This window comes from Anoplopoma fimbria, chromosome 24 (genome assembly GCF_027596085.1).
Source record: "Anoplopoma fimbria isolate UVic2021 breed Golden Eagle Sablefish chromosome 24, Afim_UVic_2022, whole genome shotgun sequence".
In the NCBI taxonomy this organism is placed as follows: domain Eukaryota; kingdom Metazoa; phylum Chordata; class Actinopteri; order Perciformes; family Anoplopomatidae; genus Anoplopoma; species Anoplopoma fimbria.
This window is the reverse complement of record NC_072472.1, coordinates 13,888,173-13,908,968: the sequence shown is the minus strand read 5'-3', so window position 1 is coordinate 13,908,968 and position 20,796 is coordinate 13,888,173. Positions and strand designations below refer to the sequence as shown.

Sequence of the window (20,796 nt, the reverse complement as noted above, 5' to 3'; positions counted from 1 at the left end):
TCTCTCTCTCTCACTCACCTTCACCTGCCCCTGCTCCTTCTTTCCATGCAGTTGATCAGCAGTATGAGTTCTCTAGCAGAGTACTGCTTGCCGTCTATCCTGAGAACTCTGTTCGACTGGTACAAGAGGCAGAACGGCCTGGAAGACGAGTCCCATGAATATCGACCCAGGGCCAACACCAAGTCAAAAAAGTGAGACGACACAAACCGCAAATACACTTGATTGTAACACTCTTCTCTGCACCTACCTGAGAGGTTGGAGTAGATTTGGATGCCTACATTACACAAACAAAAGATGCATGGTCAACAAACAAAAAAAACACAACAAACCACCATGTCAGATGGACAGGACTATTTCAATATATTCTTATGATATATAAAATGTATCCAACCTGGCTCATATATATATATTTTTTTAACTTACTTTACTTTTAGAAAAAACAAGCAACACTATACTTACTGAATATAGCCCTCCCACACAAACGGCAGAAAAACGTCTAAATTAAAACAATACTGCCATTGAACTAAATATATAAGTAAACAGCAGAAGCTTATTTAAAAATATCAAGCACACTGAGTAACTAATTAAACACACAGCAACATAGTCAACAAGATGGTGCCTTCAATTAATTTATTATCGGAAAATTAATAAAAGCAGATTCTCATGTGTGTTGAATACAAAGGCAAGAACAGGAGTGCACCCAGTAAAGGATCAACACTGTTACACTGAGTGTAAAAACAAACTGTTTCTTTGTTTCCGTTTGTCCGTTTCAGTGATGAGCAACAGAAAGACTACTTATTGGAGCGGAGAGATCTGGCAATAGACTTCATCTTTTCTCTAGTGCTTATAGAAGTTTTGAAGCAGGTGAGTCTCAACTAACAGCGTAAACAACATGTCTCGTCATACTTATTACCATAAATGGGTTTACTTGTAAAATAGCAAAGTCTGATGTCAAACAGTATTTCAATCACTGGAAACTAAGCTGCACTGGTTAAGTTCTATATATCAGGAAACGATTTTGGATATTCAACGCATTCGTCTTTGATTAAAAGGGAAAATGTATGTGGACGGCCAATCACGGTTGATGGAACATGTAGTCAGTTGAAGAATTAAATTCCTCAGTACCTGCTGTATTGACCGAGAAAGCTGAGTACACATTGCAAGTTGTATTTCAACTTGGATTTCTAGTCTCCACCTCTGGGTAGCCTGAGGGACACTCAAAAACAGAACTTCCTAAACCTGTTGTAAGTTCCATTGCAAAAGAGCCGTCACAAAAAACGAGTGCAGTGGATGTTATGGACGACGATACATTTTGACCGCCTCGGATATTCAGACATATTTAATTCGAATATACGACCGAAGAAATTGGATATCCAAATAAGACGTGGCAAATTTTCCCTTTAACAACTTACTTGATATTGCTGTCAGTATTTCTCACCCAATTCATGTTAAACTGTATCTAAATTAACCTAAATATAAAAAGTTGTTTGCATATTCTTGATCAAGTCAAGAATATATATTATATATATATATATATATATATATATATATTGCACACCAATTCAATTAAATGTTCAGATACATCAAGTTTAAAGACCGAATTCAGAATAAAATAATAATAAACTTTTTCTCTCAATCCAGATCCCCCTCCATCCTCTTTTGGATGGACTCATCCAAGAAGTCATTAACCTGACGTTCAAGCACTTCAAATACAAAGAAGGGTAAGAATGACCACGTATAGAAACACACATTGTTTTTCTAGAATGCATTGAATTTCAGTGTAATACTATCTTCACTCTCTGACCAAGTGCAACATTTTTACATGCGCTGCTGACATCAACCTGCATTAACTATATGCACAGATCTTACAAATAAAGCTAATGTGTGTATTGTTATCACAGTCTGCACAGCACTACATACCATAATATAAATGTGTTTTTTGTTCACTTCTTAGGTATCTGGGACCCAACACAGGCAACATGCACATAGTGGCTGACCTCTACGCTGAAGTAGTGGGAGTTGTAGCTCAGTCCAGGTACTGTGCAAATGACTCTTTATACTGCTTGTGTGTTAATGAGTGCTAGCAAGGTCAATGTTGGTTTATCCAGAGCATCAACATTAAGTTTTTCCGATTGTTTGTTGTTAATTTGTTGAGGTAATTTAATAAAATCAGTAATATCTGAATTTAATTTAATATCCTAAAGCTAATGAGGATGTAGAGTGTTACAGTAAATGAATTTACAGTTATTTAAGATGCTACAATTGGCCTCAAATGTTAAAGAGATGTGTGGCTATCACTTAAGTATCTACAATTCAGTTTTATATGTGGCTTTATTTATTAGAAGGACATTTGTCTCACAGTGAAGGCAGATCTGTGATCCAGGTGATAATGTAGTTACAGTAGCTACCTGTCCTCCTCTTGACCCCCTTTTCAGTGGAAACAGAAATAACAAATGCTTTCTGTCTGTCTTGAGTACAAGTGAGGGAAAGAAACAAATCTTGTGCCCGATCTTGTGCTAGTAGTCTGTTTGTGTGTGTTGTTAAATTGTGTGTGTGTGTGTGTGTGTGTGTGTGTGTGTGTGTGTGGGGATGTCTGATGGCAACTGAGGATAATGACACTCCAGATGATTGTCCTCCGGCTGTGTAATGTTGTGATGAGAGATGAGCACTGTTCCAATTTTCCAGGAGGTTATTACTGTGATGGAGGAGGTTCACCGGGCGGCTCAGTCACTGCTGTCACACGCACACACACGCACACACACACAAATATACATGTACTTTCTATCTCATTGACATGATTCGCTCCCTAGCCCCTAGCCCCTAACCTTAACCGTCACGACTAAATGCCTAACCCCCAACCCTTACCCTGTACTTAACCCAAGTCTAACCAGTCTGAGTAAGTGTACCATAAAAAACAAGTCAAACAGCCCTTTGTAGGAGGGAGGACAAGCCAAAATATCGTCACTTTCCAAAAATGGCCCCTACTTTGGAGCTCTAAAACTCAAATCGGTCCTCGAAAAAGAGAGATGAACAAGTACACACACTAACACACACATACAGACACACAGAGTCATCGACCTATTGGTGAATCAAAGTCAATACTGTAATCTGGTTCAGCAAATACAGATTGTCAACTGTGTGGATGGTGGGTTTTCCACTTTATTAAGCTTCCTACATGATTTCTAACACCCAGTTCAGTGTTATTATTATAAGGTTGAGCACACACTGACTCTGACAATAAACAATCCGGGCTCATACTTTACACTTGGCATTATGTGTGTGTTTTTCCAGCTTGGTTTAAGGATCACAGTGTTTATGCGTATCTTATTTAAACAGTCAGCAATAAACAGAAGGCCGATGACTGTTCCACTTACTTAACTGCTGTGGCTACCCCTGTGAAGCATGCAAAAGCACGCGCAGAAAAAAAATGCAGACGCCCAAAGAATTAGTGCACGCACACACATACACATTCCCTCCACATCACCCGTCCAGATGCCATTCTAAATATAGGCCTGCTGAGCACTGTTGGTAAAATCTATTTGGATGTTGGATACTTACACACACACACAAGCTCACACAGCTTTCTGCACATGCAAAAAAAATACAAGAATCACAGTTTAGTTTAATATTAGCAAATAAACACACATGAAAAAAAGCTGTTTCTTTGTTGTATGGTTATTCAACTAACCATAACACCACTTACCTGAGACCTGGGTATGAAAACATTTACCAACACTCCAAAGAAAGCAACACATGTTCACATCTGGTTGCCATTTCGTCGACAGGTTCCCAGCAGTGAGGAAGAAGTTCATCTCCGAGCTGAAGGAGCTGAGACAGAAGGAGCAGAGCCCCTACGTCATCCAGTCCACCATCAGCCTCATCATGGGACTCAAGTTCTTCCGCATCAAAATGTACCCTGTGGAAGACTTCGAAGCCTCCTTCCAGTTCATGCAGGTAGAGAAATCATTTCATCCCATACCTGATTTTTACATGCCAACAAATTAAAAAAAGGCTCTGGTTTAAGAATCTCGGAGAGTGTTTTACCAGACAGACATGCTCTTTCTCTGCACACAATCATCTCCGGAAGCAGTTAAGTGCTATCAAGGAGCTATCCTATCCTGACTATCAAGAGGTTCCTCTAAAGTAATTATGGGTTATGTGTCACTGTGCAATAATAGTTAAAATAGTTTTTTCTGTCTGTAAATATAATATTTCAGTTATTGTTGATTTTCTACTGTTTTTTATTGCTTATTTATAATACTCTATGCTGCTGTAAGCCTGCAAATTTCCCCCGCTGCGGGACTAATAAAGGATTATCTTATCTTATCTTATCTTATCTTATCTTATCTTATCTTATCTTATCTTATGTGCCTTTTTTATTGTCCCTTTGTAATTGCAGTGGTGAGAATGTTTCTCATTTTCTTCACCCGTAGCGATACAGTGGTTAGAACCGCTGACCTTGCATTCACGGCATTATCTATCAAGTACATACATTGTTTCTATAACTGTCTCTTACTGTCTTTCTTTCCTTAGGAGTGTGCGCAGTATTTCTTGGAAGTGAAGGATAAAGACATTAAACACTCATTAGCCGGACTCTTTGTGGAGATACTTGTACCTGTAGCCGCTGTAAGTGCATTTCATCTTACTGCTGAGAGCTCCTCAGTGCACTTTTGCTTTTTTGGATTCATTTAAAGCCAGAGTCACACTGAAGATATTGTTTGTCTTTTAAAATAAAAAGTATGTCTATCTTTATACTGTACAGTATATCAACTGGTCTTTATATATAGTGTTTATGTCAAAATAGATTGAATAGTGAATAATCCTAAGAGAGTAATGAGAATAATAAGACAAGTTTTAAGTTTGAATATGTAATGTGTCTTATCTGTCTGTATGCATCAAGTAGTGTTAGGGTCTGGCAAAAACATTTCTCCAGACTAACTTTTCCGTTATTCATCCTCCTCCCAGACTGTGAAGAACGAGGTGAACGTGCCGTGTCTACGAAACTTTGTCGAAAGTTTGCACGACACCACACTGGACCTGTCCTCAAGGAAGAAACACTCTCTGGTAAGTTTCTCCTTTTATTCTGTTTCATCACTGCTCGTCTCTCCTCATTTCCTCTCCATTAACGGCAATTGGTGAAAGCACTTACTGTAACTCTTCTACATGTGGGCTTTTATCTTTCCATGGAAAGGAGACAGAAGTGCAGTGTGCAGATGCATTTCTTCCCGAAGCAGTACACCTCTTTAATTAAGATAATGGTCTCTCACGAACAAACATGCTTCAAAACAACCGTTGCATTAACCATAACCATGAATGCCAAGGAAATGATAGAACAGGAATAATCTCAGATGCAGGATCAACAAATTATAACTACATTATTCCTGCGTAACACAAATCTTTCCTATACATTTCTTTTTTGTCTTTAGTTTATTTCTCAAAGTCTTTTTTTCTACAAAAGAGCCTTCACATAGGCGACAGCCATGGACAGAGGCATTATGTTTTACGGTTGTCCGTCCGTCTGTCCCTTTCTCGAGAACACGATATCTAAGGAACGCCTGGTGGGAATTTTTGTTCAAATTTTTCAAAACAATCTTCCTGGATCCAAGGAGGAACTGGTTCGAATTTGGACGTGACTCAAGAGTTCATATATGAGAACAATGACACTTTTACATAGTAACCTAATCGGATAAAATAATGATATTTGGACACATATGGACGTAAACTGCAACTTGACCAGTTGGTGGAAGCATACGATGGTTATGCAGTAATTATTTTAGTGCAGTAACTTGCTTTAATCTTTCTTGTTTCAAGATACAAACACACATTTGTGGAAGATACTTGAAAGTAGTTCATTTTAAATGTTTTTATACGGTGGTATTTTTTTTTCTTTTGTGCGGCTGAGCAATGCTTTCTCCTAAATGTTGCCCCACGTTGGGGTTGTATTCCACAGCCATTTGAGAGACAGATAAAATGTGTTGAATTATAAGTGGTTGCTGTTAATGTGTTATTTGTAATATGTACTCGGTTACCTCCTGCTGTGACAGGTTCCTCTGCCGTTATGCATGTTTTCTTCTTTAGATTCTCTAAATACTCAGAGCAAACTGTGCATTCAAGGCTCGACACACCTTTCTGCACACAAACGTTTTCTAAACGAACAGAGCACAAGCATCCATGCACACAAACAAACAATAACTTGCCATGTCAGAGCAGAACGGACAAATATGATAGGAATTACAGTAATGTGGTGCATTCTTAGAACCTGAGAGAGAGAGAGAGAGGGAGGGGACACTGAAATGGGAGGGAGACAGATAACAAATACCAACTTAGATAAGGAGCGACAGGTAAATGATGCACTCCTTGAACTTAGCATTTCCATAACCATTCATGACAAGGGTGTACCTGGACTCACACAGGTCATTGAAGGCTTGTCATGTTTAACAATGATCTGTCTACATGCCCTTTCCAGATGATTGAACAGACTCGACACCATGTTCACATTCTTATATGTCAACCTTGTGTTGAGATTTCTATAAACCTGTAATGGTATTGTTCAAACTGTTGTTGATTTACATTTTTAATGAAATGGAGAAAAAAACAAATGTGTTCATAATTCCAAGTCCGTAAATAAATTAAACGGACGGACGGACAGAAACATAGTGGCAATATAAAGCATAGATAAATAAATGACGGAAACATAGTGGCAATATAAAGCATAGATAAATAAATGTTTTATTCCAGAGAGGAAGACATAGATGATTGATGAGGAAAACAACTGTTTAATGAGGCAATATGATTGTGAAAAGCGTAATCTGAAATAATGTAATTGCCCATTGTTTTTAGATGATAAAGGAAGAGCTCCGAAATTAGATTTCAGTTTACAATAAATGATTCCCAGTCGTTTTTAATGAATGATTTCGTTAAAAGCTTCAACATCCTAAAGCAGTTTTAAAGTAATATACTGCAATTTGCATGCATGTAGGAAACTGGTGAGGAACACAGCCTGAATCCTTTATTTTATATTTACATTCAATGAATGAACTTTGATTGTGAAGTGCCTGATGCAAATGTCTCCCATCTGTCTTCTCTCTCCACCCCAGGCTCTGTATCCTCTGGTGACCTGCCTGCTGTGTGTCAGTCAGAAGCAGTTCTTCCTCAGCCGCTGGCACATTTTCCTCAACAACTGCCTCTCAAACCTCAAGGTCAGCCTTTCTCTCTGTACCATGCAAATGCAGGAATTACCGTAGGAGGTTTATAGAGATTGCAAGCCGTGTGTTTAGTGTTCACACACCAAACCGATGCAGCCAGTGCAATACCTTTCTGCCAATGGAGAAGGTTTGACAAGGAATACATGCACACGACATTGAACTTCACACTGCTGCACCAGCACGACATAATACCGCTTCAACTATAAAATCAAGCATCAGTATGTATTGCCTTAAGGGAAACACTACAGGTTAAGAACATAGTGATTGATGGGGGCTTATTAACACTTGATGTTTGATTAATGACCACACTGGATCACACTGTTACATCACTATATATGATCGTAAATCACGTGTAGGTAAGGTATAGGGCTGGTTTAAAAGAATATATATATTAAAATTGATCTGATATTGAGTCTTAAAATCCCAAGATCGGTCTTTTAATCTAGGCCTTTTCAAGTGGATAAGTGAAAACAAGCGAACCTCTGTGGAATCAAAAAATCCAGAGAGCTGCTCCACTAAAGGCGGTGTGACACTTTCTTCTCTGCTTTGATCGCAAACAACAGCTGATCTGCTCTGGGCACCTCAACATCTCTCTCTGTGGCTCAAACACTCACTCGCTGCTGCAACACATTGGGCTGCTCTTATATCAATCAGTTTGACATATTTTTGTAAACATGTGGATTGCACAGTAGAACTGCCAGCAGCAAAGCTTGCACGTGGCGTTTTACAAGTTGTTCCATCTGCTCTCGTTGTTGTTGTTTTTTTGATAAAGCACTGGGTTAAAGGGTTTCTTGCACAATTATAGCATTAGTTCACTGAGAATCTCTTGAATCAAATGGGGACCTTGTGAATCGGTATAGAATAGATTGGGCAATCAGTTTGTGATACCGAGCTCTAGTGAGGTACAATATGTGAGGTATGCTAGTCTTTTTGGCTGAGAGTAATCCCTGTGAAACATTTTTGTAAGATGCAAGTTTTGTGAAATACTGCACCTGGTGAAACACGATAAATCTTTGTCTGAATGCAGAATAGAGATCCCAAGATGGCACGTGTGGCTCTAGAATCGCTCTACCGACTGCTGTGGGTCTACATGATCCGGATAAAGTGCGAGAGCAACACTGGAACACAGAGGTAACATCAACATGTCAGGTCCTAATGATAATAATAATAAACAAGATTTAAAATATAACTTCTGTTTAGCTTTAAAAAGTAATTGGTAACTATGTTGTCATACCTACTTATAGTTATCATGAACAAATGGGCGTAGAAAGAAAACGCCAGCTCTGTTTATGCTTTTTCTTTTGTGATGTTTAGCAAATGCACGGCATTTTTGTGGTGTTGTTTGTTTAGTTTGGAAAGGATGCCTGTTTCTTTAAAGTGATGTTGAAATGATTTGTTATCGTTAAAAAGAGAAATATGTAATGATTTTGCTGAGGTATGTGACTTATGCCTCAACACTTCCCCTCCCTCTCTGTCTGTCTCTAACATTACTTGTCTCTCCTTCTTCCCCCCAGTCGTCTGACGTCCATCACCTCCACTCTGTTCCCCAAAGGGAGTCGGAGCGTTGTGCCCAGAGACATGCCTCTGAATATTTTTGTCAAGATTATCCAGTTTATTGCACAGGTGTGTATCACTCTTGCGCATACTCTCACACACAAAGTTGGTACGCTCTGCTTTAGGCCATGAGAAATGAAGTGGTGTTTGTTTGGTTAAGTGTGGAGCCAACAATCTGCCAACTTCCATGAGTTATTCTGTTCTGTGCTTCTTTCTGCTATCACGAAGAAACAGAAACCCTGGTTAATCATAAATTCTTAGCTGACAGTTGCAGAAACTTTAGAAAATAAAACTTATTTGGTTGCTCTGGTAATACACGATTACCAAACTGCATATATGACATTTATTGTAAATACTACATATGAATAAATAAGATTTATTATATCCATACATTGCCTAGTCCTTTTTTTATAAACAGTTGTGTAATACAAATGTCCTGTTCGTGACACACAGTAGATGGGCTCTTGCTGCCTCACACCACATTAACTCTGAAATCTTGTAACACCAGTTTCTTTGTCCTCTGTTCAGGAGAGACTAGACTTCGCCATGAAGGAGATCATATTTGATCTGCTGAGTGTTGGGAAACCTGCCAAAGCCTTCAGTCTCAACCCAGAGGTAAAGAGAGCCCACACAGACATTCAATCATGTGCACACAATCGCACACTGATCAGCATTGTTTCCAGTGGGCCATGTTACAAGGATGAGCATTCCAGTTTTATTTGTATTCCTCAGTCAGCTGGGAAGGTAAAGAACGGTATGCTCTCTGAAGTAAAGAGATGCACTTGGGGTTGATCATATGTAATGTTTTAGAGGATTCTGGTCATATGAGTTGAAATAAATCATAAGAATCAATGCAGTTTAAAGGGGAACTGATTTTACTTGGAGATGAATATTAACCCAAATTAAATAAATCTGGAAGAGTTGGAAAGAAGTGAGCTAACCAGACCTCTGTAATCATCTCCTCATCTCAGTTTGGGGCTAGCGGCTCGAGGCTACATTAGCCTCAACTAGCATACCGCTACAGAATCTCCAACCAAACTATTGGCAGCCAACCGTTGTTTTAGATGAAGGGGCCAGGGTTTGACAAGGAAGTAAAAATGATGATATCTCTGGTTCTGATGCATCAGTCTTCCTCTGAGTACTCTTTTAACCACATAAAATACATTATTAACACTCACCAATGCAGTGAGTATGTTTTGGATAATTGCCAAATATTTACAATTTCAGTAAGACATCAGGATTTTTAGATTACAAGTAATAAACAATTGTTAAATATAGTACATGTTGCAGTTGTAAATGACAGACACTGTTAGATCACCTATAAGTAAAACAACAATCCTTTGAGAGGAACTGAATTATTGAATGTTTGAAAAAAAGGTATCGCCCCAAATAATTTCAATTCAATTAAGTTTATTTTGTATAGCCCAGAATCACAAATTACAAATTTGCCTCAGAGGGCTTTACAAGTCTATAATTTTATTCATACACAGTAGTAAAAATTCTGTTGGTGTCTTCCAGCATCAGTTTTTCATGTCAAAGTGTAAGAGCTGCCTGGTGATGTGCGTTGACTCAGTCCCTGCTCACAAATGTAGCCATTGCTCTTGATAAACAGCCTCTCTGGCCCGTAGTGAGGATGCTGTGCTTTATCTGTGTTCCAGCGTATGAACATCGGTCTCCGGGCGTTCCTGGTGATAGCAGATGCTCTGCAACAGAAGGACGGAGAGCCTCCTATGCCCAACACGGGAGCCACTCTGCCCTCTGGAAACTCTCTGAAGAAGAAGAAAACTTATCTCAGCAAGACACTTACTGAAGAGGAAGCCAAACTTATAGGTCTGTGTGTGCCTGTAGGCATTCAAGACAGTGTGATATGAGTGTAGCCTCTAACTCCAGGCACTGTCTCTTCCTGTCCTACACAGGCATGTCCTTGTACTACTCCCAGGTGCGGAAGGCTCTGGATAACATCCTGAGACACTTGGACAAGGAGGTGGGTCGCTGTATGATGCTCACCAGCGTCCAGATGCTCAACAAAGAACCAGAGGACATGATCACGTACGTAACTGCAAAGGGCAGTGTTTTATTTCAGCCTTTTAGTGTTGAGGGTTATTCTCATAATGTAGTTAAATGATGCACAGATAATAAATGTATAGCATTTGAAATTACGCTATTTAAGACTGAGCTTTTGGCACAATGCAAATATCTTATACATAGTTAAATATTTTCAAACATGACCTACCTGCTTGCCTATTTTTGACAGTGGAGAGAGGAAGCCTAAAATCGACCTGTTCAGGACATGTGTGGCTGCCATTCCTCGTATCCTTCCTGATGCCATGTCCAAACCTGAGCTCATTGACCTGCTCTCACGGTGAGTTAGAGACAGGAGATATAATGTTTGGCCGGTTAACATGTCATTACATGCTAATTATATACAAAACACATATGTTTATTTCAGGTCTTCATTGTTGAGTTATCGGTGATCAGTTTTTTTTTAAATTAATTTTTGTTGGAACCCTTATGGTTTCTCTTTCTGTCAATGAGGTCGTACACCAAGATCTTGTTCGTTCAATTCTGTTTATGTCTTGTCATCCATCCCTCAGACTTACTGTGCACATGGACGATGAGCTTCGTCTTATTTCCCAGAATTCCCTGCAGAGCCTGTTACTCGATTTCTCAGACTGGAGGGAGGATGTCCTGTTTGGTTACACACATTTCCTTTTGCGCGAGGTATAACTGAACTTGCAATTGTTATACTTCCTTTACGTTGATTGATAAACAGCCGTTTACAGAAAATACAGAAAATCTGTCTCCATAGTTTAAGTTTATACTTGGCTGAGACTCGTAAAATGATCTTCTGTGCCAACGGAGGCCCTTCAGGAGTAACAGGAAAAACACAACAAGAGTGATTCAAAAGGCATTTTCCTGATTAACAACATATGCTAACATGACATTGGCGGCCCTTCTGTAACTGTCTCTCTCCAAACGATTCCAGGTTCAAGACACCCACCAGGGTCTGCAGGATGCCTCAGTGAAGCTCCTTCTCCAGCTGCTCACTCAGTGGAGGTTAGCGCTGCAGCTCCAGGGGAAGACTCGAGGTGGAGTTGAGGTTTGTAGTTTAAAACAACTACTTTACAGAGATATTTGGGATATTTGTTCATCCATCACGTCATCAAAATCTCAGAGATTACTGGTTGTTTGTATTTTCCTTGTTTTGAAATATATTGGTCCAATGATGTAGCTCTTGACTAAATGACATTGATGAGCTGAAAGCAGGTTGCAGTTCTTAAGTATGTCAATTTGACCCATGTAAAGTGTCAACTGCCTTAACTATGGGTTTAATAACTGGTCCAAAAAGGTGATTTACAGTAATATTTGTACTGTTTACTTACTCTCCCTCTTTGTCTTCTTTCTCCATCAGTCCAGCCCCAGACTGCCGGAGCGGAGCCCTCACTGCTCGGTGCTCCATGCAGTGGAGGGCCTGGCCCTGCTGCTCCTCTGCTCGTGTCAGATCAGCACGAGGAAGCTGGCTGTCGGTGTGTTAAGAGAAATACGCTGCCTCTTCACAGCTCTGGGACATGCTGATGTGAGTACAGGAAGCTCACATAGTGGAGAACAATTCAGAAGCTTCTCGGACATTTGAAACGTCTCTATAGATTTAAAATGAGAAATATACATTACAAAGACAGATATTACCAACATGTATCACGCAGATGGTGGCAAGTTTCTACCAAAGAGGGAGAAAATGATGGAAGGAGAGCCGTAGCTGTAATTAGATATGCAGCGTACGCGTCACATGTATTCTTACACATTGTGTGACACTGTTTTAAAAATAGCTGATTCTATAAATGTCTCTCCCTGCAGGACGACGACAAACCCATGATAGAGGTCATGGACCAGCTGAGCCCCGCTGTAATGGACAGCTTTGTTCATGTGGCTGTCTCTGACTCTGTAAGTATGTTTATGTCAAGCATGTATCAGTGACATTAGTAGACATTAGTACATCAAATAAGTTATTCATATCACTATGTATCATTCTTTAAAATGCCTCCCCTCCCCTCCCTCAGTCTACCTTGCCTCTCAACCACCATGTGGACCTCCAGTGGCTGGTGGAGTGGACGGCTCGACTGGTGAGCAGTTCCTACGACGTGAAGAGCCCCAGCCACGTCTGGATCTTTGCCCAGTGTGTGAAGGACCCATGGGTGCTCTGTCTGCACATCTTCTTGAGGCAGGAGCACCTGCCCAAACACTGCCCCATCGCCCTGGGATACGCCTGGCCCTACGCTTTCACACGGCTACAGCTGCTACTGCCACTGGTTGACCCCAAGTACGAGAACACACATTATTATATTATACTTTTTAGACATTTAACTGTTACTTTAACAACAGTCTGTGACCATAGAATGATCACACATCTCATTCGACGAATGATCCATATGTATGGGAGATTAAAATACATGACCACCTGCCTGTTCTCCTTCTGTCTTTCTGCAGCAGTCCAGTGAATGCCAAGAAGACCAGCACGGCAGGCTCCAGTGACAGCTACATCTCTCTGTGGCGTAACTACCTGATCCTGTGTCTCGGTGTGGCTAAGCCCAGCATCATGTCCCCGGGTCACCTCAGAGCCTCCACACCAGAGATCACGGCCACCACGCCAGACGGCAGTGTCACTTACGACAACAAGGTGGGTGTTTGTGCTGGAAATGTACGGATTATTTGTTTATTTCCATGTCGTGAAAAGCTTTGGAATTTCTCTCATAGTCAGGGAAAAGAGGCCTGCAATTAACTTTTATTATTGTTATAAATCATTCTGCCAGTTATTATTCTAAAATGTCCAAAAACACTGAAAATATGTCCATCACAGTTTCCCGGAACACAGATGTCTTGTTTTGCAGACCAAAATCCAAATACATTAAATTATAATGATATATACCAAAGAAAAGCAACAACAAACATAGGAATTTGGTTCAGGAGACTGCTGTTCGTGTCCCAAACAAAACTACAAGAAGTCGTTCTTCATGTCAGTAGTTAGCATTGTTGGTCACGTGACTCAAGTCACTTGTTAGTCACGTGACAGAAAAGTTAACGTCAAATATGCTCTTTTAGTAAGGTTTTGTAAAGTAAGGTTTTGTTTTAGTGGGAAAGGTTCATTTTTGCGAAGACACGATACATGTAATGAGTAGAAACTCACACAGTGTCCCTGACACATAGAAAAATGACTCTAGGGGAACCTAAAGCGTCATAGTTTGAAGCTTTGAGCCTCTGACCAAGCGTCTGTATTTGACGAGGTTTATTTTTTATACATTTTGATGCGTTTTAGGTTGTCAATGTTGCCTGATCAATGTTTGTGTATTTCTTTTTATTGCTCAGGTGATAGGCACTCCCTCAGTAGCCTGGCTTTTGAAACAGCTTGTTCCGCTGATGAGAGCAGAGAGTTTGGAGATCACAGAGTCTCTGGTGCTGGGGTTCGGATGCACAAACGCTCTGGTCTTCAGGTACTGGAACAGGATTATTGAAAAATGTGCACCGACAATACACACAAAGCTTGCATCATTCTGATCAGTGCTAGATAGTGTTTTACCTTCTAAGATGTCAAATAATTTGTAAAACACATTTCTGATTTAATGCTCAAATGTTCAACAATGATAAACTGTTTAAAATGGATGACGTGCCAGATTTAACCCTTTTCTATTACATAAATCTTTGCACACTGCCTTCTTCTGTAACTGAATGCCATCTGCCCTTACATTCTCTTCATAACTGATCTGCATGCCTCTCTGACATTCAGAAGAAAAAAACTAAAGTGTCACTGATGTAGAAGAGAATCTTTAGAGGGACAAAGATTTATTAAATTTTTTCAAAGGACAAAGGTTCCACTGTGAAAGGGAGGTATTTCAGTTTTAAAGAGATCTATTTTTAATCTAAAATATTTGCCAAAAGGGCGTTCATTGTTGTCTAGGGATTAATGTCTCCCGAGACAAATTTGTCTAACATGACTGCTGGGGATTAGTGGTTTTTAGGGCATGCAACATTTGGGTTGCACAAGATAGATATCTGTTACAAACCAGTCTGTTTCCTCAAATCAGGCCGTCCTCCATCTCCAAGGAAGGGAGATTTGATCACTCGCATTTAGCAATGAGGCAATCAATTGATTTTTGCCCTCTCTGATCCTGTTTATAGGGAGCTAGTCGAAGAACTCCATCCACTGATGAAGGAAGCACTGGAACGTAGGCCTGAGGTAACACACAAACACAGTGAGAGAGAAACACGCTGAGAGAGGATCAGATTAACTTTATTGATTCCAGACAGAAAATTGTGAAATCCTACTCTTCATGAAATGTAATGTTAAACCAGGGTTATACTTTTTTTTATAGACCACAGTTAACAAGAGTGTCCAAGTTATCTTCTACGTTGTTCACAGAGTGAACGCTCATATCTGTTAGAGATGTTCTCCATAGGTCACTAATGTATTATTTATGAAAATGGACGCTAATGTAAAATTCAGTGGGGTTTTTTTACTTTCAAGAATCCGGTATACACAAAACAACATACGTATATAAACATACATTTAGCAGTAATTGGAGAACCTGTCTGTGCTTTCAGAACAAGAGGCGCAGAGAGAGGAGGGATCTTCTCAGGCTGCAGTTGCTGAGGATCTTTGAACTGCTGGCTAACGCAGGAGTTATCAGTGACAGGTAGCACACACATTTAATCTAGAGTGTGATTTCTTGCCTGCTGTTGCACAAGTAAAATTAGATTCTCCTCCCCTTCAGCACTAATGGAGCACTGGAGCGTGATTCCCTGGCTCTGGGTGCCTTGTTCCTTGAGTATGTGGATCTAACCCGGATGCTTCTGGAGGCTGAGAATGAGAAGGAGCTGGACGTGCTTAAAGATATCAGAGCTCATTTCAGCGGGATGGTGGCTAATCTCATCCAGTGTGTTCCTGGTAAATCACTGCATTACTTTTTATGTCACCATACATTGATCTTTCAGTAGTAGTAGATGTTGTAGCCTTGGCTCTTGCAGTGTTTTTATCTATCAGCATTTTCATCCGTCTTCTTTATTGACCCTCCTTGTCCCTCTCTTTCTCTCACCCTCACATCTGTGCAGTCCACCACAGGCGCTTTCTTTTCCCTCAACAGTCTCTGAGACACCATCTCTTCATTCTCTTCAGCCAATGGGCTGGACCCTTCAGTGTCATGTTCACTCCCCTCGATCGTTACAGTGACCGCAACCACCAGATCACTCGCTACCAGTACTGTGCTCTCAAGGTAAGGATTCCCCAACATCCCAAACCCAGCAGGAGTTATTCCGTCATTTTCTTACAGAAACTTCAGTGTTCACTCAATTTAACTTTTGTCTCTTAGGCCATGTCAGCAGTTCTGTGTTGCGGTCCAGTGTTTGACAATGTGGGTCTCTCTACTGACGGCTATCTCTACAAATGGCTTGACAACATCTTGGCCTGCCATGACCTACGGGTAGGTCAACTGTTGCCTTGAACTGTTTGCACAGGAGTTTTCTATGTGTTGTTGAATTATTTTCATTACACCTTAAAGAGTATGATTATCATGATCATACAAAAGTTGAAGCTATTATCGCTTAACCAAACTTGTTATTATTCAAGTCAAAGTTTTCCTCAAGTCTGTTCCTTATAGTGTCATTTCCTATACCTGTGGTTTAGTACCTCTCCATAATAACATCTGTGATTCCTAGGTGCACCGTCTGGGGTGTGAGGTGGTCATCCTGCTCTTAGAACTAAACCCAGACCAGATCAATCTGTTCAACTGGGCCGTGGACCGCTGCTTCACTGGGTCTTACCAGCTAGCATCTGGTTGCTTCAAGGCCATCGCCACTGTCTGTGGCAACAGGTGGGAAATTATGCATTTGTTACAATCGTTAGAATCTGCCTGTTACGCCCCCATGTAGGAGGGTAGGTAGTCTATATCCATTAAGTAAGTAACCAGCAACTAATGACTCTTCCTCCTTACTTTGCCAGGAATTACCCATGTGATCTTGTGACCTTGCTCAATCTGGTGTTGTTCAAGGCCTCAGACACCAGCAGGGAAATCTACGAGATCTCAATGCAGCTGATGCAGGTACATACACACATACATAAAGGGTACATAAACACAGCTCTCGTGTTTATTTTTCAATTCCAGCATCAAGCATAAAGCCATAACCTGCAATTCATTATGAATGTAAAAGATAAATAATATGTCTGCAGGTGCTGGAGTCTAAGCTGTGTGCGTACTCCAAGCGAATGGTGGAGCAGAAGCCTGGGAATATTTTGTATGGAACACACGGTCCTCTGCCTCCGCTGTACAGCGTCAACCTGTCGCAACTCTCCATCCAGCTAGCCAGCATGTACCCAGAGCTCACGCTGCCTCTTTTCTCAGGTATGTGAATGTGTACATTACAGTGGGATATGCTGAATGTTTGCATGTAGTGTAACCATTAAATCCAGAAGCAGGTAGGAATACCTCCAAAACAGCACAATACCTTTGAACCGGAGAGTGTCCCTCTGCTGTTATTGAACACATTTAAAGAATGCTCAGCTTCCCTTAGGCACGTCTAACATTTATTCATCTGACGTGTTTTTGCCCGTCCAGAGGTGAGCCAGCGTTTCTCAACCACCCACCCCAACGGCAGACAGATAATGTTATCCTACCTGCTACCCTGGCTCAGTAACATTGAGCTAGTGGACACGGGGCTCCTCCCCCCGGCTTCAAGCCCCTGCACACCGGAGGAAGAACCACGCGGTCAGGGGCAGGGCATGTCCCCCAGTCTACGAGGCAACGGCTGGGGCTCCTTGCAGGCGACGTCGCTGGTGCTCAATAACCTCATGTTCATGACTGCTAAGGTAAGAAGCTATGTTTGTGAAATAACTCTGCATTTTCCAGTGAAATCTCATGCCTCTCAACTGGAATTTTTTTCTCTTCACACATAATCAGTACGGAGACGAGGTTCCTGGCCCAGAGATCGAGAATGCCTGGAACGCTCTGGTGTCCAACGAGAGGTGGAGCAACAACCTGCGGATCACCCTGCAGTTCCTCATCAGCCTGTGTGGAGTCAGCAGTGATACCACGCTGTTGCCTTTTGTAAGTGCAGTCTGTAAACACCGACACCCTGCTAAAGAAAGCCCCATATAAAAAACTGGAGTGGCCCCTGTTAAAACTCCCAGTTTTAAAGTGATTTATTTGTAAAAATGATGTAAAATATAAGGAAATGTAAATTATTGCCACAAATAACTGGTACTAGGTTGTGTATTACATTTGATTGATTATAACAAATACTGTAACAAAATGGGAGATAATGTGAGAAAAAGCAATTAATACTGTATATCTGTATCTGTTTTAGATAAAGAAGGTGGTGATCTACCTGTGTCGCAACAACACCATCCAGACTATGGAGGAGCTCCTGTTTGAGCTGCAACAGACCGACCCAGTCAACCCTGTGGTCTTGCACTGTGACAACCCTCCGTTCTATCGCTTCGCTGCCAGCAACAAAGGCTCCACCTCACAGACGGGTAAGAGGAGACGGTCCTATCATGTTCTCTATATTTATCTCCACATTGCTTTCAGTTTGAACTTGACTACTTTTTATGTGATGGATGATTGACTGAATATTTTCTCTGAAATGTGTTATGTTCAGGCACCACGTCCAGCAGTAACACTGTGGTGGCTGGTCAGGAGAACCTGACCGACATAGATGAGAATAAGCTGGTCAGAGAGAGTGAAGAGCGGTAAGTATTAACTACATGCAATAGTTTCTCAAGAGGCTTGTGCAAGTATATAAAATATGCCAAACATGGCAGCATCACAAAACTGGACGTACATTTATCAAATTCTGTATTTTAAACTTTTAATTTCATGCACTTATCTCAGCATGGCCAGGGCTCACAACAGACTGGAGTCTCGCTACAGCAACAGCTCCGGGGGCTCCTACGAGGATGAAAAGAGTAAGTTGTTTTGGTTCTCATGAGAATGAATGCACAAACTTGCTTTATTTTAATAATGTGTACTCACACCGACACACACAGCCCAAGGGGACTCACAGCTGTCTGTTATTTGGAAAACGCTTAGGGACATGGAGTCTTCGTGTAAGTCCATTATGTTCACCACTTTAACATAAGACTTTTGTTCTAATTGTCACTAATTCCCTCCATACAGACGGAATAAACACAGCTATTCTGGTGTGGCCAAGCTAAAACCTGTGTGTCTTATTCTCTGCATTAAATCTTTGTTGTTTATGTTGTAGTTATATATAAAACATGTTGTTTGGACACAAGCCAAAGCCCAACACTGTCCACTTTGACACAGATACACAGATTTAACCTCAACTACACTGATGGTGCCCAGTCTATCTTTAGCAAGCGTCTGTGTTGTGAGGCTTCGAGGCATGACTCTGCTGCTGGTAGTACTCATGTGACCAAGCAGAGCTGTAACAGGTCAAGTACAGGTTGCCAAGCAGTTAAAGAGGAAAAAATCTTCCTCAGAACATATGTTTTACTTTTTAAAAAGGTTCAGCTTTTTGGAAATACATTCTGATTTCTTGCTGAAAATGAACTGATGTCCCTTAGGTGATGTGTCAGTCTATTTCTTGACTGGGACCATATGTTCATGTAGTCTCTGCTGGCTGCCAAGCAACTTCCGTAAAATGGCAAATTGTCATTTTTAGTTTTGTACAGATAAATTAAATGAGATGGTGAGCTTAAGGGGTGCTGGTGAGATTTTCTTGCAGCTGGTAAGTTTAATTATGCGCCTGTAGTTTCACATTCATTGAAGGTTGGTATCAAAAAAAATGTGCTTAAAAATCATTAAAGCTAAATAATAATCATAAAATGTATATAGGTACATAACAGAGACTTTCATTGAACCACAAGTACTTTCATATCTCATTTCAATCATGTACCTTTTAAATAGTTTAAATTCTATATATGTACTTTTTAAAACAGAATATGTTTAGCCTAAAAAATAGGCTAAATAGGGTAATTATAACTTTAAGTACCAAAACCTGCAAACATGCTGAAGTACCACTTTGTTGTTGAAATACCTGGACTGCAATTTAGCTCATGTTTGGAATTCCACACGTTTTGAATGAGCTGCTTTAGGCAAACCGCAAATGTCACATTAGCTGTTTGTCACTGCTGTGATATTTACATGTGAGAACTTTTTTGTTCTTGAAGGTCATTAAAGTTAAGAGAGAGAGAGCCTTGTGTATATGAGATGTGAGATAAATGAACTACATATTGTGATTGGTCTGTTTTTGTAGCCGACCCAATCCCACCATATGCTGGTTGGATACTGGGTGTCCTGGAAACCAACCATCCTCAGCCGTTACCCATGCCTATTAACGGAGGCTGCTGGGCTCCTCTGGTTGACTACCTCCCAGAAACCATCACACCCAGAGGACCACTGCATAGGTATGCACAAACAAACATAAACGCACACTAAACAGACAATCCGCTCTGAAACAACCTGAAAAAATTCCATGCAGAAAACTTAAATTTATGTTTGAACAGCAATGTTCCTTGCAACAACGTGTCAGCAGACTCTGCGAAGAAAGGTATTTTCTCACACAGACTAGTTACACCTCCTCTCACAGATGGTCTGATAAATCCCAGCACAGAACGAAAGCCAGCCAGACTGCTCTGTCTCTGCTATGCAGAGAATGAATATAAGAAGGGATTTACTAATCTATCTTCTCCATCTCTCTCAACACCTCAAAAGTCATTAGTGATGATGACTTTCACGCTAGATTTATTACATTAATAATAAATCAGGCATTATACAGTTTCTGTATGTGCAGTTTGTCATATTAATTATCGTTAGAGAGAAGCGTCAATTCCAGCAGCAATATACACACAAAAGCAGTTTCTGGAATAAGACTTGCATTATGATATGCACTGAGGGATATAGTGAGATACACCTGCCTAAAAAAACGTGGAAATCACTTATTTGCACAATCCGAGTCAAGATGCCAAAAGCACATTCCTTAACTTACTAACAGAGATCCACTTTATGACCGAAGTACATTTAAGAGGAAA

At 40.6% G+C, this 20,796-nt stretch overlaps 1 protein-coding gene across 3 annotated transcripts in view; it reads left to right on the top strand.

Moving 5' to 3' along the window:
• Positions 1-20,796, top strand: part of fryb (furry homolog b (Drosophila)) — a 58,036-nt gene that overhangs the window by 21,634 nt on the left and 15,606 nt on the right. For all 3 annotated transcript variants that reach the window (XM_054625185.1, XM_054625184.1, XM_054625183.1), the window contains exons 4-38: positions 52-191; positions 774-864; positions 1,642-1,721; positions 1,955-2,035; positions 3,786-3,954; positions 4,534-4,626; positions 4,966-5,064; positions 7,098-7,199; positions 8,233-8,336; positions 8,720-8,828; positions 9,288-9,374; positions 10,418-10,589; positions 10,676-10,808; positions 11,014-11,121; positions 11,354-11,480; positions 11,746-11,859; positions 12,172-12,336; positions 12,615-12,701; positions 12,818-13,077; positions 13,245-13,434; positions 14,121-14,245; positions 14,931-14,988; positions 15,354-15,445; positions 15,524-15,696; positions 15,861-16,021; positions 16,118-16,228; positions 16,464-16,618; positions 16,747-16,846; positions 16,975-17,146; positions 17,360-17,610; positions 17,702-17,848; positions 18,108-18,276; positions 18,402-18,492; positions 18,635-18,708; positions 20,022-20,172. In XM_054625185.1, coding sequence (XP_054481160.1) covers positions 52-191; positions 774-864; positions 1,642-1,721; positions 1,955-2,035; positions 3,786-3,954; positions 4,534-4,626; positions 4,966-5,064; positions 7,098-7,199; positions 8,233-8,336; positions 8,720-8,828; positions 9,288-9,374; positions 10,418-10,589; positions 10,676-10,808; positions 11,014-11,121; positions 11,354-11,480; positions 11,746-11,859; positions 12,172-12,336; positions 12,615-12,701; positions 12,818-13,077; positions 13,245-13,434; positions 14,121-14,245; positions 14,931-14,988; positions 15,354-15,445; positions 15,524-15,696; positions 15,861-16,021; positions 16,118-16,228; positions 16,464-16,618; positions 16,747-16,846; positions 16,975-17,146; positions 17,360-17,610; positions 17,702-17,848; positions 18,108-18,276; positions 18,402-18,492; positions 18,635-18,708; positions 20,022-20,172 — 4,541 coding nt within the window. The remainder of the gene's footprint in view (positions 1-51; positions 192-773; positions 865-1,641; positions 1,722-1,954; positions 2,036-3,785; positions 3,955-4,533; positions 4,627-4,965; positions 5,065-7,097; positions 7,200-8,232; positions 8,337-8,719; positions 8,829-9,287; positions 9,375-10,417; positions 10,590-10,675; positions 10,809-11,013; positions 11,122-11,353; positions 11,481-11,745; positions 11,860-12,171; positions 12,337-12,614; positions 12,702-12,817; positions 13,078-13,244; positions 13,435-14,120; positions 14,246-14,930; positions 14,989-15,353; positions 15,446-15,523; positions 15,697-15,860; positions 16,022-16,117; positions 16,229-16,463; positions 16,619-16,746; positions 16,847-16,974; positions 17,147-17,359; positions 17,611-17,701; positions 17,849-18,107; positions 18,277-18,401; positions 18,493-18,634; positions 18,709-20,021; positions 20,173-20,796) is intronic.